General features: G+C 31.0%; 2 protein-coding genes across 15 annotated transcripts in view; one reads left to right on the top strand and one right to left on the bottom strand.

Moving 5' to 3' along the window:
- Nucleotides 1-19,271, bottom strand: part of LOC130897076 (neurobeachin) — a 735,983-nt gene that overhangs the window by 82,514 nt on the left and 634,198 nt on the right. The gene's annotated exons all lie outside the window — the stretch shown is intronic.
- On the top strand, nucleotides 10,625-12,387 carry LOC130897083 (protein mab-21). The gene has a single exon (XM_057805668.1). The coding sequence runs from the start codon at nucleotides 10,807-10,809 to the stop codon at nucleotides 11,902-11,904; it is 1,098 nt and encodes a 365-aa protein (XP_057661651.1). The 5' UTR covers nucleotides 10,625-10,806; the 3' UTR covers nucleotides 11,905-12,387.

The following is a 19,271-nucleotide window of genomic DNA, read 5'->3' as shown; positions in this document are numbered from 1 at the left end:
GGAAAACTTGCTTCCAATCTTGCTATAGTTTACATTTATGTGGATTAAAACTTAGTACAGACGTTTTTTAAGGAAAATATTGAGTTATATATAGAGTTCTAAGGCAAATTTAAAATAGAAATTATGTGTAGTCTATTTTTATGTACGAGAAAGTGATAAAACCTAATTTTCAGTGCAATACTTAATACATTCATTTTAATTCCATGAATCTCTTCACAACATATTTCACCAAAAATACAATGGTAGGTTTTTTTCATTTTTTAATTGTTTAGTTTAATTGCAAGGTGCAGATTTCAGAATTCTAGTGTGATTATGGGAAATATGGAAAATCCAGGAAAACCAAAATTTCAAAAAGAAAATAATTCGAAAGGAACATTTCGATAATAGGCAAAGTTCTTTCCAGGATTCGAGATAATAAGGATTACCCTGAAATGAGTCGAGGCACACTATGGAAACATTAAATAAATGGGTTTTTGCCGGAAAAAGCATTCCCGAAAGTCTATTTTAATAGGATGAAGCGATATTGTAGTATGAGAAAAGAAATTTATTTCATTTAGATGGTCGAGATTGGGTATTCTTAACAGTTTACTTCTGTTGCAACTTACAAGGTGCAGTGTGCAATCTACTGTGATTATGGAAACTTTGGCCACGTTCGAGATAATAAGGATTACTCTGAGCTTAGTCGAAACACACCTTGGAAACTTTTAAAAGGAATAGGTTTTTTTTTCGCTGGAAAAAGCATTTCAGAAAGTCTAAATCAAATAAGAAATATATTTTATTTAGATAAAACATGATTAGATCTCAAATAAATTTTGATAAAATTATTACAAGTCGAAGACAGTCTTTTTCAAATCATTTATCTACAGGTTTAGATCCACCAATAGGAAAGGGGCGTAGACTGATAATAGTACACGGCGGATCAAACGGTTTTGTTGAAGGTTTAGTTGCCTTGTGAATTTACTCGTACCTGTGACTATATACCATGAGGTATATAGTCAAAAATGGTTCAAACAAATAATTGTATTGTATAGTAGCAATCGATAATGAGAGTTATTACTCGAGACTTATAAAAATTGACCCCAACAAAGTGGTTAAAAAAAGATTTACAGAAATAGCTGAAATCAAAAAATATTGAGTTCCATCCCGGTTAAATTTGTTTTTATATCGTCGTCACTCAAGTCGTTGGAATGGAAAATTTTATAATAACTAAAATAGCATGTTCACTCTCTTCATATTGCTGTCAAAAATCATCACTTAATTTTTGATTTTTTCTTGACCAAGCAAAGAAGAAACTGAAGAATAACTTGTGAGATGATATGAGATGAGATTAGATTTTGAGCATTTGTTTCAAGTTCTTCGAAAAACTATCATGAAAAAATTGCTGATATTTTTGAGGACTATTTCATTTAAATGACAGATTTATCAGCGACCAATTTTGTGAAAGCAATGGACAGTGATAGTTATTCGAGAAAATAAGAAATCTTCAATCGGTTGATAATAGAAGAAGTAGTGGCAGAAGACGGATTACTTCAAATATTCTTATTGAAGTCACACCAATCATTAAGTATTAATAAGTAGCAAAAAAATAGAGTTGTGGTTACCACGTAACACCAATGAACTGATGTGGACTTAAATAAAGGGATATGTTGCTAGATACAACATTCAAACTTTTGAATGTTTATTAACTATCATGCAACTCGTCTATCAAAGGCTTGAATATTGTTTTTTTTTTTATTGTGAGAGTATAGTTTAATCAGTGTTAATTTTAAAAGGAAACAACTGTAAACTTTAATTTTTACAAAGATATATACTGTGCACATTTCCACCTCATTCTTCTAGATTCAAGATTTTATAGTTTATTTCAGAAAGGTATAGAGTAATAAAATCTCATTAGGTATGTGAAGGGACCACAGAGTGACCCAACGAATATTTGACCCACTTTCATAGTTTGGCATTGATTTCATTATAAAATTTTTTTTATCAAGTGTAGGTAGTACTACCCGGGTTGGGGTCAATATATGGATTAACCTATTGTGATCCATTCACAAACACTGAAAATAGTATGCCAAAGGCGTGCCGGTAGGATACTCGTAAAAAGGAAAGAATTTTATTTTAACAGAATACAAATTAGGCATTATGTTCATAGTATTAGGTACACTTATTTTTATTGAACATTATAAAAAAATACATTATACACAAATTAAATTATAAAAAATCAAAATATTCTTCGTCATTTGAGGAACTGTCATCTCCTCTTGACGTTATAATTAACGGGTCGGCGGTCCGACCGATCAAGTAGTCAAGATCCCACATTTTCTCCTCTTCTTTAATGACATGCTGAACTGCTTTTCGCCAGTTCTCTAGTGTCACCTCCTTAATGGCTTGATCAAACAGTAGTTCAACGTCTTTCATTTTGAATGTCGTTTGTGTCTTGCTACAAATGCTTTCAATTGCGCCCATATAAGTTCTATAGGATTTAGTAAGCAATGATATGGCGGTGTGCGCAGCCCAGTTACACTATGTTTTTCTGCTGTATCTTCCACGGTGTATTTCATAAAACGATGTTTGTGTAAATTTGCTACAGCTAAATGTTCTTTTTTATCAAATTATCTTCAAATTCAATACGTTTGTTGGTTAATCAGTCAATAATTTCTTGTTTTCTCCAAGAATGAAGTTGGAGTCTTCTCTGTGCGTCGAGAATGATAACTTATCGTTATCTTATCGCGTTATCCATAACTACTACTGAATCAGCCGGAAGATATTTTATCATTTCACCAAAATAGTCTTCAAAAACATCCTATCCATGTTCTCATGGTAATCTCCCGTACGACTGAGTGGTTAGCAAACCTTCTTTAAAAATCCCTCTTCGCTTCCAATATGGACGATTATTAGTCTTTTCCTTTTACCTGAAGGCACCTTAATACCTGTTGATAGGCCTTCCATGAAAGCTTGGCGAGCCCTGGTTATATTTTTATCTTGCCACATTTTTGGTAATTTATAACTTTCATTAATCCACTTCTCATCAAGATAAAAGATTTTCCTCTGCTCTGTTCTGTACTGCTTCATACTTCTTAAGTATTTTTTTTTAAATTCGTCTAATTATTTCGTTACAGCTCTCTGTTTCCAATGACAACTTGGACGCACAATGTTTGTGTTGTAGTAGTCCTAGGATTATAACGCTAGAGTAATTCAAGTTGACCATTACCCTCGAACTGATTTAGTTTATCGTTGTGCACCACTTATCAGTCGTTATTGTTATATTATGTACTTATCATCTGTTTATTCAACTTAAGGGTATTATTGACCCACCATCATCTGTTCACATTTATACTACCTAATTATATATTAATTTTATATGTTTTGTTTAGTATTTAAGGCCTTTCTAGCAGAAGTATCTGGATCTCACTATCGATCTTCATGTAAGTTAGTTGGATTGTTGTTATATATATGTATAACTTTTGTCGAAAAGAAAACCAAAAATGACAAATGCTTCATATGTAACATAGTTGTTTACTGGTGCGGTGAACCACAGAAAACCCGTTGTCCAGCAAATACAAAGTCGAGAAATTCTTGAAATAAACTGTTGATAAATGATCGAGACAGTATAAAAGTTTCATACTAGATTTGAATTTCAGGATTAGCAGTAGTTTCGTTGGTTGAAAATCTGAATAGGATTAGCCATTGGCATGGTTTTTGATATTCTTTTATATTTGTAATAAGTTCTTCAAATTTGAATTAATTTTTTATCCATTTGATTGGTTTAAGTACCTAGATCTTCAAAAACCATTTTTTTTTTTGTTATTTTTAAATCTAAAAATCTTCGCAATCTTAAGATTGCACGATTATGAGTGTATTAAACAGAATCATATTTTTTCTTTTAGAGAGAAGTATAATTTTTAAGTCTAAAGAAGCTACTATACGGAATGATTGTTGTCATTATTATTATAATGATATTACCTTGAATGTTAGCAAAAAATGCACCTATTCGTGACACAACAGTTTTCCTTGTTAATAATGTACCGTCTCATACAATCTCGCTTGATATTTTTTTTTAAATTAATTATTAACTGTTAATTACTCAACAGTTTTATCCACTTCTAAATTAATAAACTAAATAAGTCGTTAACGTTATTTCGTTATGTCATAAAATTATCTTGTACAAGTTGAATTAATATAACTTGACAGGTGAACGCTTCCAAGCCGCAGATTTAAATTAAACATTAGAGATACCATAGCGTAGTTTTTCTATTCATAATTTTTCAATGGTAGATAGTTTAATTGCCAGTTTCTTTTTTTAAATACGTGAGCTGTTGAAAAATTCAGAACTGTTTATAAGACATATAGTGCAATAGTCTTTAAGTTCGCAACATAGTGTTGGACACTTTTTTATTAATAATATTAATCAAAAATGGATCTTTATAAAAAGTTCTGTATGATGTAAAAATTAAGATGTAGCCATCATATATTGAAATAACATAGAAAGTTGTTGTATTGAAAACTTGAGAATGTAAATTAAATAAACTTATTTTTATTAAAATTTTGAAAAGCTTTGAATTTTCCAACTCTTATTCATAAAACAAAATTATTTACATTATTATTTATCATAAATAAGGTTATAAGTAATTATGCAGTGAGTTGTTTACAATAGTTACTAAAAAAGTAGGTAGTTACAGGAATTATGATGAAAACCAGTTTTTTAAAAAAAGTTCGTAACTCGGTCTAAGACACCACATCCTTCAGTCAGATAAAAAGACTTGTCAGCGATAATTTTATAATAGTATATATTCCGTTTCTTTAGTTAAGACCAGACCTTCTGTAGTATTGTTTTCATGATTTCTATATCGTATTGTTTTCAATTTGTCAAGTTCAGTATTTTGTATCATTTGCGAAAATGAATTAGGGATTTATCTAAAACGATTTTCTTCACGAAACCCTATAATTGGTGCCGTCAGTAGGATTCGTGCAAGTTGCGGAATGACTATAATTAGAACACTTTCGTCAATAATAATTACCTCACCACTACATCAATTTTTCTCCTTAAAAATAAGTGTGAAGTTGCTTTACATATTTTAGAATTTTCCATTAGGGCCATATATAGAAGGTGGTACGGCTTCAAGTTTACATGTACTAATATATAAACAGAAAAAGTTTCAAAAGAACAATTCCGTACTGTTAATTGTCAATTTTTATAATAATTGATGTTGGCGAGAATGTTGAGAATTCAATAGAGGTATGTACATGTATGTCATGAAACAGTAGATATGTTTCACTTTTTTGTTCTATTAGGCGCATTCAAATGGGAAGGTTAAACGAAGTAACTTTCGACACTTTCGACAAATGCAAATGTTTAAATTGACAAAGTTAGAGAATAATAATAAATAATAAAGAGTCTAACGTAAGATGTGAAAAATCTAAAATGAAATTATACACAAGTTCTTTTCTTACCACAACCAGTTATTTAGGGTTGCGAACAGCTAGAATTTAGTGAAGATTGAGTACAGTTCGCCAGAGGTTGATGTTTGACAAGGTTGAAGCAAGGTCGGCCTGAACCTTGAGGCCAGACTAGAAACATTTGACATGAACAACAAATCAGTTTTTACTTATTTCTAGCAATTCCTGACCAAAAAAAACCTTTTTCAGAATATTGCATATATTCTTCTCTCATTCATTAAGGATTTTCGTTAGACCATAATAGCGGCAATTTCGTAGTTTGTTTGTTTTTTTCACGAAAATTCATTCTACCAAAATCGTTTTCCATGAGCTGCTAAGTTAGTACCATTTTATAGAGACCCATTTTATTTTCTTTTTATGTGCGAAAAATCTATATATGATTAAATTGAACAAGTGGGCTTGCTTTTCGACCAAAATTACTATTTCAAGATATCTTTAATGATATTGGGTCCTCAGAGCTATTACTTCATTATTTCGAAAAATCCATTACCATGGTATTGATTTAGTTAATCATATATTTTATCTCTAAAATAATTTTAAAAATATATTCTTAATCCAAAATAGTATCGTCAGTATCCTATCAGAGCGTTAACAAAAATGTATCTATTAATTATATTTTTTTTGTAAAAGTTAATTGGATTCTACTCCTGCAGGTATTTTTGAATTTTAAACAAAAACTTTCACTGTTGAGTAAAAAAGTATTTTGACTCCTGGTGTAAATTTTATTATAAAAAAATTGAATGTATAGACATAGAATTAGGTATAGAATCAATTTTTCAAACATTCTATTCTTTTCAAGCGTCAATTAGGTAAATAAAGTGATATAGATATTATGTTAGGTTGGTGTCAATTGTAAAAGGCTTAATATCAAATCTCAAAAATACTTATGCATTTGTGCAAAAAATATTCATTTTCATGTGGAAATTACGGTACTTACTTATTTAGAGTTTTTTTGAAATAGCTAATTTTTATATGTATTATAAGTAACCGAACCCGAACCGGAACTAAAACCGGAACGAACCGGCTTGTTTTTCCGAACCGTGAACCGGAGTCCGGAACGTTTTTTTTTTCTGCTGAACCGGAACTCGAACCGATCCGAAACAAATACGTGAGCCGGTTTTTGAACTGGTTCGACGGGAATTAAACTATAGGTATTTATAATAAACATTAGAAGAAAAAAATATATTTTAAAAAAGTAAAAATTTCGTACATAAATTTTAATGCAAGCGGCCCACGTACGTTACTCATCCTGGTATAGTTTATTGCATGTTGGTTTCCAGTATTGGCAGATGTTTTAAACTTTATTAGTTTAATACAGTGAAGATAAGAAAAATGCCGACAAACGTACCGATTTTCATTGGAAATGTGCATTGCTGGGAAATTCCCATCTTTGTAGTTTTTACATTTCCCACCCTATGTGTAAGAATTTGAGTATTTAAAACTATTTTTTTAATCAGTGTCAAACCATCTTTGCGACAGTACATTTATAGAAAGTGGAAGTTTTAGTTAGTGAATAAGTGCCACACAAAACTATTGTATGCATTAAAACCTTTATTACATACAATGTAATAAAAAGATTAATAAGTAATACTGTTAGCAAAATATTCTATGCACGCTACCTACGCTACCTAAGTCGAAAGTGTCGATTTAAAAGTGTTTGTGTCAATTTCGCATATTTCTAAGAACCACTCGCTACAAGATTACGTGCGCATCATATATATATGTATGCAGTAGTTGCATTTTTCTATAATCTTTAATCTAATAAACTTAAAGTGTAAGTATATTTCATTTTCATTATTAATAAAAAAGTATCCGTTTTTTTCCTATCCTATCCTATAGTATTTATTTTATTAGTAATTTCAACATGATTAAAAAAAGAAAAAAAAAGTAGCATCACCTTTTTATAAAAAAAAAACTAAAAACTAGCAGCGAAGATGAGTCAATGACCCAGGAAAATGCAACATTAAGCCAAGTATCCAACACCAACTTCAACGCTGATCAACTGAATCTGTTGAACTTGCAGCCATAGCATCAACGTCAACGTCAACAAGTACTTATAATGATAACGATTCTGAAGAAGTCTCGTGGCCTAGTATTTGGAGTGCGGAAATGTAGTTAGAAAAGAAAAGACAGTTTCCTTGATTACTTTCCAAATCCGGAAAATTAGGTTGCTCTTTTTGTAACAAAATACAGCACTTAGGAGTATCTAAAACTCGTGGTTTAAGTATTTCAAAGGAATCGAGTTCCACATCCGTTTCTTACTATGGTAAAGATAAAAAATCGAGGTTAATGTCATTAAGAAAAAAAATTTTTGAACAAGCGAAAACAACAGCGCACATTAATTGAGAAAAAATTTTAAACAGCGAACAGCATCGGCAAATAAAAAATGTAATAGACAATTTAAATAAGGCGTCCATTAAGAGCACGTCTTTAGTATTTACAACTGCTTATTATTTAGCCAAACACGACCGACCATATTCGGATTATTATAATTTATTGCAATTGCAAGAATTAAATGGAACAATTTTTGCACCTGGTTTACGATCCAGATATACCTGCACAAATATAATTAATCACATATCCAAAAATATGAAATTAAGAATTTGTTCAGATATTATTAAAACAAATGGAAAGATTTCGTTTCTCATTGATGAATCTACAACATAAAGTATAAAATCTACTCTAATTATATTTTTAAAATTCGAAATAAATAAAATCAGCGAACCACGATTCCTTTTTTTTATTCAATAGAATTGTCCGATCAAACAGCATCCACCATTACAGAATACCTTTTAAATAATTTGGAAAAATATGGCTTCGACGAGAATTATTTGAAACAAAATTTCATTGCAATTACCAGGGACGGGGCAAGTGTAATTTTAGGAAAATGGTCAGGAGTGGCTACAAAATTATTGAATGAATTTCCAAAAATAATCACGTGGCACTGTTTAAATCATCGTCTGGAGCTCTCTGGTAACGATTTTCACATATTTATGGATAAATTATATACCATTTATCATCAATCTTCTAAAAATCAACGCGAACTTGAATCATGCGCGGAAAATTTGGGAGAAGAAATTTAAAAAATAGGACGTGTTTTAGGAATAAGGTAGATAGCTAGTACATTCAGAACTGTTAATGCAGTTTGGCAAAATTTAAAATCTCTTGCTGAACATTTTCATCAAGCCGCAACTGATGAAACTCGTTCAAAAACTGATCAGAGTGTATACATTGATTTATAAAAATATATCATGTCTAAACAGTTTATAATTAACTTTGCATCACGTTTTATATGAGCTCTCCATCTTGTCTGAAGCGTTACAGAACAGAAGTGTAACGATAGTATATGCGAACAAACTAATCCGTCGAACTATTCGCTATTTGGAAATCACTAAAAGACGTTAAAAAAGGAAACAAATTCATAGAAGCATCAGAATCTGTCAAGTGATGAAATTAGGAACATTAACTTTAACAGATTAACAGAAAATTACTAGATATTATTAACAGAAATCAATTCCTTGAAAGTCTCATTAATAATATGACTAGAAGTAGATATTGAAATTGGCTATGGAGAAAATGAAATCCAGTCATTATGCACCAGATTTAATTCAACATCACCGATGCAATGTATCAATGCCTTTAGATATTATATTGATACTGGAGGAAAAGTAATTCCTGAAAATGTAGAAATCTTAATTCGATACATAAATATTGTACCTTGCAGTTCGGCAGAGTGCGAGCGCGGATTCAGTAATATTATTTTAAATGAACAAAGAAATAAAATATTAATTGAAAATATAGCAAATCTTTTATTTATGAAAATGAATGATCCACCACAACAATTATTTAAACCAGATGATTAAGTAAAAACTTGGTTAGTCTCATCGTTCAGCGGATGACAACAAAACAAGGAAAATTCAACCACAAGATCCTGAACTTAATCCTATTTGGAATATTTTATAAAAACCATTGGCGTTTTCATGTATTGTTAAAAATATTTATGAAATATTGTTTGAGTACTTATCTACTATGCGTATTTTATAATTTGTTGACTAATTTTTATTAAACGTTCCTATTATTGTAGTAAACATATACTTATATAAACAAATAAATATATATATATATATATATATATATATATATATATATATATATAAAATGGGTTTCGTAATGATTTTCGTTTCCTTTCTTTCATGCTATATGCAGGGCCGATCCTGGCGACGGGCGAAAATTGGGGGAAATCTCCCCCCGTCGTCGTCAAATTTGGGACATGAGACCGCACAGAGCGGCCGCCTACCCAGGATCGGCCCTGTCTATATAATTATATATACGCGTTCCAGTAAAAAAAATTAGCACAACACCACTGGTTAGGTGAATTCGTCTAAAGAATGTCAGACAAAAACGTCATCGAATAGAGAACAACTACAAATCAGTATATACAGCTGAGTTTTTTCAAATTGATTTTCTTCTCTTTATAGCGAAACATAGTATTTTTGTGAGAGATAGCCCACATCTTTATAGCCGAAATGTACTTATGAAGCACCAAATAGAGCAAAGAATTAAAAAGAAATCCATGTTGAATGCAGTGTGGTAGATTTAAGAAATACGAGGTTAATATTTCAACTGAAAACAGACAATAAAACAAACAACAATTTAATTAAAACTGAAGATTCCTACATAAATGACAACAAGTGATAGTGAAAGAAAATAAGTACACAAGACAAAGTACAAAATTATTTTTGAACTTCGAAATATGTTTGTATCTATATAAAATTTCAATAGAACGATACTTGTATAATTGGGATTAGAGTTTCATAAAATAAATTTGTTCGTTGCCTCATTTAGATATTTTTCGAAAAGTCCATATAGGATATATCGTTATGCATGGAAAAAATATCTTCAATACTCAGGTCATTTTTGCCGTAAACGTAACTTCTCGTTATTATCAACAACAAACCACTGAACTGTATATACTTGGACTATTTCTATTGTGATCTCAACACAATCGATCACTTTTCCCCCACCTCAAAACTCCCATCGAAAACTCTATAGCAACCGTATACGTTGACTCCTATTGGTTATGTTCCGTGGGAGGGTCGTAGGGTAAGTATCGGCCCAAAGAAGGAGGAGCCTACCTCACCTGTTCCTTTCTCATTTTCCATTAAACAGTATTGTTACGACAGTGTTAGCTGATTCATCACCGACAACCGCGAAGTATCCGATAACGATTCGATATTGTAATCAACGGTTTCAAGGAAAACATTCCACCCCCACCCCGTTTTACCCGAAGAAAACATCGTAATCAAGGTGGCACCGGCGGAAAAATTAGGCTCTAGTAGCCACCAAACCGCGAAGATGCTTGTTCCGCCGGATATGTTGGCCGCTCAATCCAAAATGGTTTATCAACTCAACAAATATTACACGGAAAAAGTACAAGCGAGAAAATTGCAAACTTCGAAAACGATACAGGAGGTGTGCAGAGTAGTTCAAGACGTATTAAAAGAAGTCGAAGTACAAGAACCAAGATTCATATCTTCTCTCACCGATTACAATGGCCGATTCGATGGATTAGAAGTTATATCACCATGTGAATTTGAAGTGGTGATTTATTTGAATCAAATGGGAGTGTTGAATTTTGTCGACGACGGTACTTTGCCGGGGTGTGCTGTGTTGAAGTTAAGCGACGGAAGAAAAAGATCAATGTCTTTATGGGTAGAATTTATTACAGCGTCTGGGTACTTGTCGGCGAGAAAAATGAGATCGCGATTTCAAACTCTTGTAGCACAAGCTTGTGATAAATGTTCGTACAGAGATAGTGTGAAAATGATAGCAGATACTACAGAAGTGAAATTGAGAATCCGTGAAAGATATATAGTGCAGATAACTCCAGCTTTTAAATGTGCCGGTTTGTGGCCCAGAAGTGCAGCGCACTGGCCTCTGCCTCAAATCCCTTGGCCGCATCCTAATATAGTGGTGGAAGTGAAAACAGAGGGTTTTGATCTACTTTCGAAAGAATGTATCGCTTTGCAAGGTAAACAATCCGCTATGGAAGGAGATGCATGGGTATTGTCATTCATAGAGGCTGAAAATCGTCTATTACAAGGTGGTTGCAGACGAAGGTGCTTAAGTATATTGAAAACACTTCGAGATCGACATTTAGATTTACCAGGTAATCCTGTAACTGGATACCATATGAAAACATTGTTACTTTACGAATGTGAGAAACATCCGCGGGAGTCTGAGTGGGATGAATCTTGTATCGCCGATAGAATCAACGGTATCTTCTTACAGCTCATTTCGTGTTTACAGTGTAAACGGTGCCCACATTATTTTTTACCCAATTTAGATTTGTTTAAAGGTAAATCACCTAGTGCTTTAGAAAATGCGTCTAAGCAAGTTTGGAGACTAACAAGGGAAATGTTAACTAACTCTAGATGTTTTGAAAAATTATAGTTGTTAAGAACACTGTAAGTATTCTATCTCAACCTCAAATTTATTAAATTATTTTTATAATTATCAAATTTATCATCACGTATCAAATACTTATGATTGGGTATTTGATATTTTTTCTGAATAAAGCATTCATGTGAATTCGATTATTATGTTTATATATGGTCGGAAACATTGACATAAAAAAATTTAATAAATTAAAGTTGAGATCATCATTGTTTTTATTTTCAACTAATCAATTGTTTGGTTAGCTTTTGTTTTTTTTATTAAATTATAATAAATATCGGAAACTATGAATTTTCGATATGCTAGACTGTGATTTTTATACATGTAGTAATTTTAAGTAGTATATAGTATATTTATTTGATAAAATATTGTAAAAGTTTGTATTATAAAATTGGGGTTTGCTCTAACACGTTGTTTTTTGTAGTAAAAACGTTGAGCACAATGTGGTATTTTTATAAAAAATAAAAATATTTACAACAATTGCCGATTTTCATTATAACTTTTCAGAGACAATTAAAAAATTGATGAAAGCTATGTTTTCGCTGTAAATAGTTATATTTAAGTGAAAATAAGTCATTTTGGAGTTGAAATTAAACTCTTATCTTTAGCTAAGTAGTATCCAATCAACATTAATTGAGCAAGGCATTCATTCGTATATATTAGACAATTTTATTCAGTTACTGTTTTTCATCATATAGTGAAATAAATTTGTAATATAAAATTATAATATTGTTTTTTTTTTAATATTATTATCATCAGATTTAAAAAAGATATGTACATATTAAATCTTTTAAGAAGATTAAAAATTGGTTCAAGTGATTGATTCCACATTTATCGATCAATTTAACAAAGATTTTCAGTAGAATTATAAAGTGTGGACCACAAATCAATTTGGCTCACGAGTTATTTTCCGTTTTGTTTCGGTTTCATCTTCCTTATCAAGCAATTGTGTGAAATTGTTAATTTCGTTATGGCCCTTATCAATCTCTGAATTTTGTTTTATGAAAATATTTCAACATATCCCTCTGATCCAATTTCCATCTACCGCGTCTTTTCAAGTTGGTTATAAGGTACCATGCTATTGTTAAAGTCACCTACGTACATATCCAAAAACTTCTCGAAAGTAAAGAAGTTCAAAGAACTTAAGTTTAATTTTTAATTAAAGAAAAAAAAATTAAAGAAAAAAAATAATTTTTTTGTTCCCAGGTTCAACACTCTCCCTTTCTATCGATTTAATAAATCATTCCCAAATTTATTTTCTTGGCGGTTACAGAAAAATCAATTCATTAAGGCGTTTAAAACTGACTTTACCACGGAACACCTTATATACTTTAGTTTCATCTATACCTAAATGTACACATTTACCTAAAGTAATTAGACGTTAATTTTTGCAAGTTGCAATGTTAATTTATTATTTAAATTTGATGTGTTTCCGAATTTTTTACGGATATGGAATAGAATATATTAAATAGTGAATTTATGAAGTTGGTTTTCTCCACATTCCACAGTAATACCTGAATCGGATCTAGATAATAAGACGATCCAGGATATTTTACTAACGAAGCCTTTTTATTTTCTAGTTATTCTTTCACGATACAAAATACCACCTCAAACCCCATGTGTATAAATATATCTACTATTTAAGATGAAAATTATTAACCAAATAAAAGTTACTATTGATATAAGTCTTATGTCGATTAAAACTTTGGTAGTCCTTTCAAATCCTTAGTAGGTACCAAGAATATGAATGCATTCTCTGTCCAATGATAGTTATAGGGTATACTTTTTTTATCAACAAGTTGTCTACACTTCTTTTAATATGTGGTCTATTCCTCTTTTATTGATCCGTCTTCTTTATAGGATCTCGATTGTATTTTTTATACCTTTTTACATGTCCATATTAAGTTAAATATTTCTTTATTTTTGCCATTGTTAGATTCTGTTCAAAGTGTATTTTAACAAGTTATCCAATCTATTTTTACTGGTATCGAAATTACAAGATCCATTATCTCCTAGATTTATTCAGATAATTATAACATGCAAAAACCGAAACAAGTATCTATTGTTTAGTAGATATTGCAAAACATATAAAGGAATAAATTGACCAAAAGAAGCACTGTTAACTAAATAAATTAAAGATGCCGCTCAAACACGTGGTTGTGGAGAAGATTTATATATTGATAGTCAATGAACTCAAAATGATTTTTCCAAAATGATGATTGCCGTCTATGAACCTTGTTTCGAAACATTTATTATGAAAAATTACATCGATTGTAAGAAAGTGCGGTAGCAATTTTCATGAATTATCTATTGTTCGTGTTAGATTCTTTCAGATGTTTGGCTACTTGCCATAGCAATCCCTCACTTATATCTGAACAATTATTCTTAACACAATGCATAGCTCTGATCGACATCTTACATGATTTTTCGCTTTTTTTCGGTATTCGTAGCGTTTTTTTTTGACTATGAAAAGTGAGACTCAAATTGATTGTTAACATTTATAAATGTTAACTTATTACAGAGGTCGAAAAATAAAAAAAAACTCTAATCGTTGAGATAAGGTTTAGTTGAGTTTTACTGGTCAAAAATAAAGAACTAAACATAGCTTCGACCTAAATTAATCAGCCAAATATATATTTGTATTATACCTGAATCAACCTTATTGTGAGACAATTACGAACTTGGCTCCTTGGTCGTACTCGATTTTTCGCAAAGGTTCATTTAAAAATATAATATAATAACAGTGAATCTAAATAATGGCACAAACAAAGAGTCGTAGCTGTATGAATCATTCCGATATTTTTTGTTATGTATGTATGTGGTAACTACAGTGTAAAAGAAAACAACAAAACTATTTCTCACTCATTCAAAAGGTAGCAGGATAAAAATTTCATCATAACATTAAAACCATGGAAGATGGATATCAAGGACGATAGGATATCCACATTCTGACCCACTATTGTTGGAGCCTTCAGCAATATTACCCTAATAAACTCCACACTAGAAAATCATAAATAAACAAATACATGAATCCAATTTTTAAAATTGTTTATAGCAATGGACAAAATATAGAAGCTACTTCGGATTCTGTCCCCAAAAATTAATCAGGAACAGTTGCAAAACCGCGGGCAAAAATTTTTTTTACCTGTATCATTTTTAGTCTGTTATTGTCATAATTAGTAATTTCAATAGTCCTTATTATATACAAGTTGCAATGTATTGTATAATTGTCGAAAACGATGTGTAGTATGCATAATTGTCTTATTATGTATGCTCCCCTAGTGAAATTGCCCCTTAAGTTTGATTTATAAAATGGTTCACATGAATTTAAATAAAATTTAAATCTAGAGCATTGAACATTGAATAAGAGGTACACCTTTTATAAAATTGACTATTATGATTGATTATGTGTTTCTAAAATAAAAACATGATGTTTCATCTGATACAGGTTCAGTTTCAAGTGTTTTTCTCATAGAAGAATGATATCCGAAATAACTAAGATTAGAAGTTGGCTTGTATTGTAGTATCTTCAGTCATTTCCATGCCAAACAAATTTTCTTTTATTTGACTTAGAGAAAGAATATTAAAATTTGTACCCCAAAATTTTTCAAGTTTTGAAAATTTCAAGAAAAGCTCTATTTAAATTTATAGGAATTTTTTTTATAATTTCAAACTTCTTCTTATCTCTTTAGTGACTAGAACTACCAAATGAGAACCCTACCTATACTAATCAATACTTTTAGTTCTTCAGCTAACATACAATTTTAGTTGAGGAAAAAATTCTCATGTTAATTGACATTTTTCTTTGATCAATTCAGTCCCTTTTTTAGAATGGTTTCCTATATTCTAGACAATTATTGAACATTACTATAAAAATCATGAGTGGCCAGCGTCGTTTGTACACTTTTCACACCAACAAAACAACTTCTGTGTTCCAAACAAAAAGTATAATAAACTAATAGAAATAATGCTGTTGAAATAGCTATATTCATGTTTATCTTCTAATGAATAAAACAAGCCGTAATTGTGAAAAATCGATAATATATATGGTGTATCAGAAAATGTTGAACGTACGCAGTTGACCCATTTCGAAGTTTAAGAAAATTTTGGTCAGCAGTTGAATGAAGTTTACTTCGCAATGTTTTTCCAATGGAAGTACATTTGAATAGTGACACAATTGTCGTTATTGGAGTAATATCGACAAATAAATTTTCAAAGAGACACAAATGCCTAGAAATTAAACATTTAGTCCACTTTTTATTGATGAGAAATCAATGAGTGACATTTACTTGGACATTTTAGGAGACTGTATTTATCCTTCAATAACAAGAAAATCTGGTAGATGTAAATCTCAACAGGTTTATAAACTAAGTTTGCAAACTTTTTAATGCTCGTTTTCCTGGAAATGGTTAGACCGTTTAGAAGAAGATGTGGAAAGGATTTCCCGGACAACTTCCCCAATAAAACAATAATTCTTTTGACCCCTGACTGACCGGTGCCTGACCCAAGGGATTCCAAGTTACTTTCTTTTCGGAATTCCAGGTTGCCTTTCTTTTATAACCTTCTTAATGTCCTATCAGCATGCAATTAACTTAATCCTCTCCAATATACCTATTAGCACGTTTCATGATTAACCAACAACACTACATCCCTCTACTTTCCACACGATTTCACCATACCCCATCCTATTTCTTGTTTACACAAATGTAAGCGAGTCGTTTTGGATCGAATTGTTGGAGATTCTTTCTCGGGACAGCCAAACGAGCTGATCTCGAACACCAAGTTTTATTTTACGTTTAGCATATATTTACTCGTATAATAAAGTAGATTTTAAGCAGTTATCAAACTTTGATTATTGTGCTACCTATTCGCTATCCTCGACTCTAAAATTAGCATGAATCAAGATTCCAAAAAATTAAGACAAAATGTAGTTTAATTACATCAGAAAAAATTTGGAGAAGCAGTTGGGCCGTATATTTACTAAAATAAAATTATTGTTTAGAGCTACTAATAGTTTTTTTTACATTTATATTCACTTCACAATATACTTGAGATACCGAGATATTGAATTTTTATCAGCCCATCTGACTAATTATGTATTGCGTTTCTGGATTAATAAGATTCAAGTTGCAGGCAATTTTTTTTCTTTTGTGGTTATAAGAATTTTACAATCTTTATTTGTTTACTTTTTTATTCAACTGTGACTTTAAATTTATTTTTTGTTTTTATCGATACCTCGACGCCAACTTACTGCAAATAAAACTAAAGGTGCTATTGGTGTAATGGAGGCGGGTATTTGCGTATTTGCTTTAAGGCAGAGGAAGTTTTATTTGGCGGCTTTTTCGATATAGATCAGCTATGTAGAAATATGAAAGGCGAACTTAAACAGTAGGCAACCGAAGATTCCTTACTACTTACAAAAGGGTTTTCTGACAGTCCATACCCATAGAGAGCCTCACAAATCTTGTCGGATTTATGTAACAATTAATGTCTTTTGAATGCTTCTGATGTTACGGTTTCAATTAAAATAGTACCCTGTTATCCACATACAACTAATATATAAGTATCCAGGAAAAGTTTTGAGTATTGGTTAAATCAGGGTGGTTGAAATATATGAGCTAATTAACTTGTTAGTCACACGTCGAGATCAAAACAGTAATTTTTTAAGCTAAATCTCAGAATTTATGAGTTTCCTTAAATTTTAGTTAGTTTAGATACAATTTTTAAGCAATTTATTTTAAATCACTTTCAATAAGTTTAAAATTTTTCTTAGTTGGCAATTGTAAACAGCAATGTGATAGTAGTTCATATCTTAGTATATTAAGAGAATATATACTAGTTCATTAATTATAAATTTACTAATTGTTAATAATAAGAACTGGAAGATTTAGTCAGTGTTGGATAATCTTCTAATAAGATTACGTAATTTTGAAATGAATAGTTTAATAATAATTATGAGGCGAATAATATTCACATATATCCGAAATAGTATATTTTATTCTGAAAAATACTAATATTGGTTGAAATTTTTCGTGATTTATTTATCTGAAACATGAGTTACGTATAGGATAGTAGTTATGAATATAATTATTAAAGCCGGTTCTGTAAAGGTATTTGGGAACAGTACATACACACGTCAACCGTCGGTGGTTGAGGGCAGGTCTGACACAGCAGGGGTCAGGCGCCACTAAACTACACGCCACTGCACAGGAGCTAAAAATTTTCATCTAAAAACTATGGGTTAAATGAAGTTAATTTATTTTTTGATTTGATCACGATTATTATGACACCCTATAAAATACAATGTGTGGATCAGATGTATGTATAAATATAATTTGCTTGCGAATGCTGTATTTTCAATAGAAACGTAAATATCGTATCAAATTATCTTTAGAATTGGAATATTTGTATTTGATCTGTGAAAATTAACAATTAATGCTCAGTTTCTCTAAATTATTTGTCATTCTGAATTCATATTTCCAATCTGCTTCCGGAACAATCTCGATAATTAATTAATTAATTTCTTTTATTGTCTCGATTATTTTCCTTATACTTGATTCGGATACTCTTAGATTTTATTAAAGCTCTTAGTTAACGCATACGGATGTCAGGGGGTCTGTGGTTCCATCCAAGCGATAATGGGACGCGTTAATCATTTTCCGTTTTATTTTTGGAAAAATTTGTTAATTCTACATAAATGAGTCCGGCTGGAAGAATTTCAAGATACCAAACCAAAATGAGTATCAAAACTAAGACAACTAATGCTATAGCACCCGAAAATGGAGAGAATATCGCAAAATAATGAAAATTGTATTTATTAAGCGGTTGCAAATTGACACCGAAAAAGGGAAAGCCACAGTGAGTGTCCACAAAAAGAGAATGTTTGAACAAGGATTAGGAATATCAAATTCTAGGACCAAAATTCTTTGGCGAAACTTCATTTAAAGTATTTATAATTTTGGAATTAGTGCCGCATTTCGCCTATTTCTATCCTTACCATACATACTAATGATCTGTTTAGAAACATCGGTTTTCAACAAGATGGTGCGCCTCCCAATTTCGCAAGACCTGTTCTTGATCATCACAAAGCTGTATTTCTAGACAACTAAATGGGAGCTATTGAATGTCCACAGATATTCCCAAATATCAATACTTTGGAATTTTTTATGAGGATACTTGAAAAACAAACTATTTACCATGAAAAGAGTATAGAATAATTTTCTTAAAAATGTTAACCACGAACTTCGATCGCTTAATGGATTTTGTGAAAAAATATTGATGTTTATTGCAAGAAGGTTTGTTACCTAAGTTTTGAGATATGGCAACACCGATGTGTATATGTCAAATCTGACATTGCCACCATA

This window comes from Diorhabda carinulata, chromosome 8 (assembly GCF_026250575.1).
Source record: "Diorhabda carinulata isolate Delta chromosome 8, icDioCari1.1, whole genome shotgun sequence".
Lineage (NCBI taxonomy): Eukaryota > Metazoa > Arthropoda > Insecta > Coleoptera > Chrysomelidae > Diorhabda > Diorhabda carinulata.
Note: the sequence above shows the minus strand (reverse complement) of the source record. Positions and strands in the feature narration are given on the sequence as shown.

What these genes read in the sequence shown, in the direction of transcription:
- LOC130897083 (XM_057805668.1), top strand. Translation starts at nt 10,807, where the DNA reads ATGCTTGTTCCGCCGGATATGTTGGCCGCTCAATCCAAAATGGTTTAT.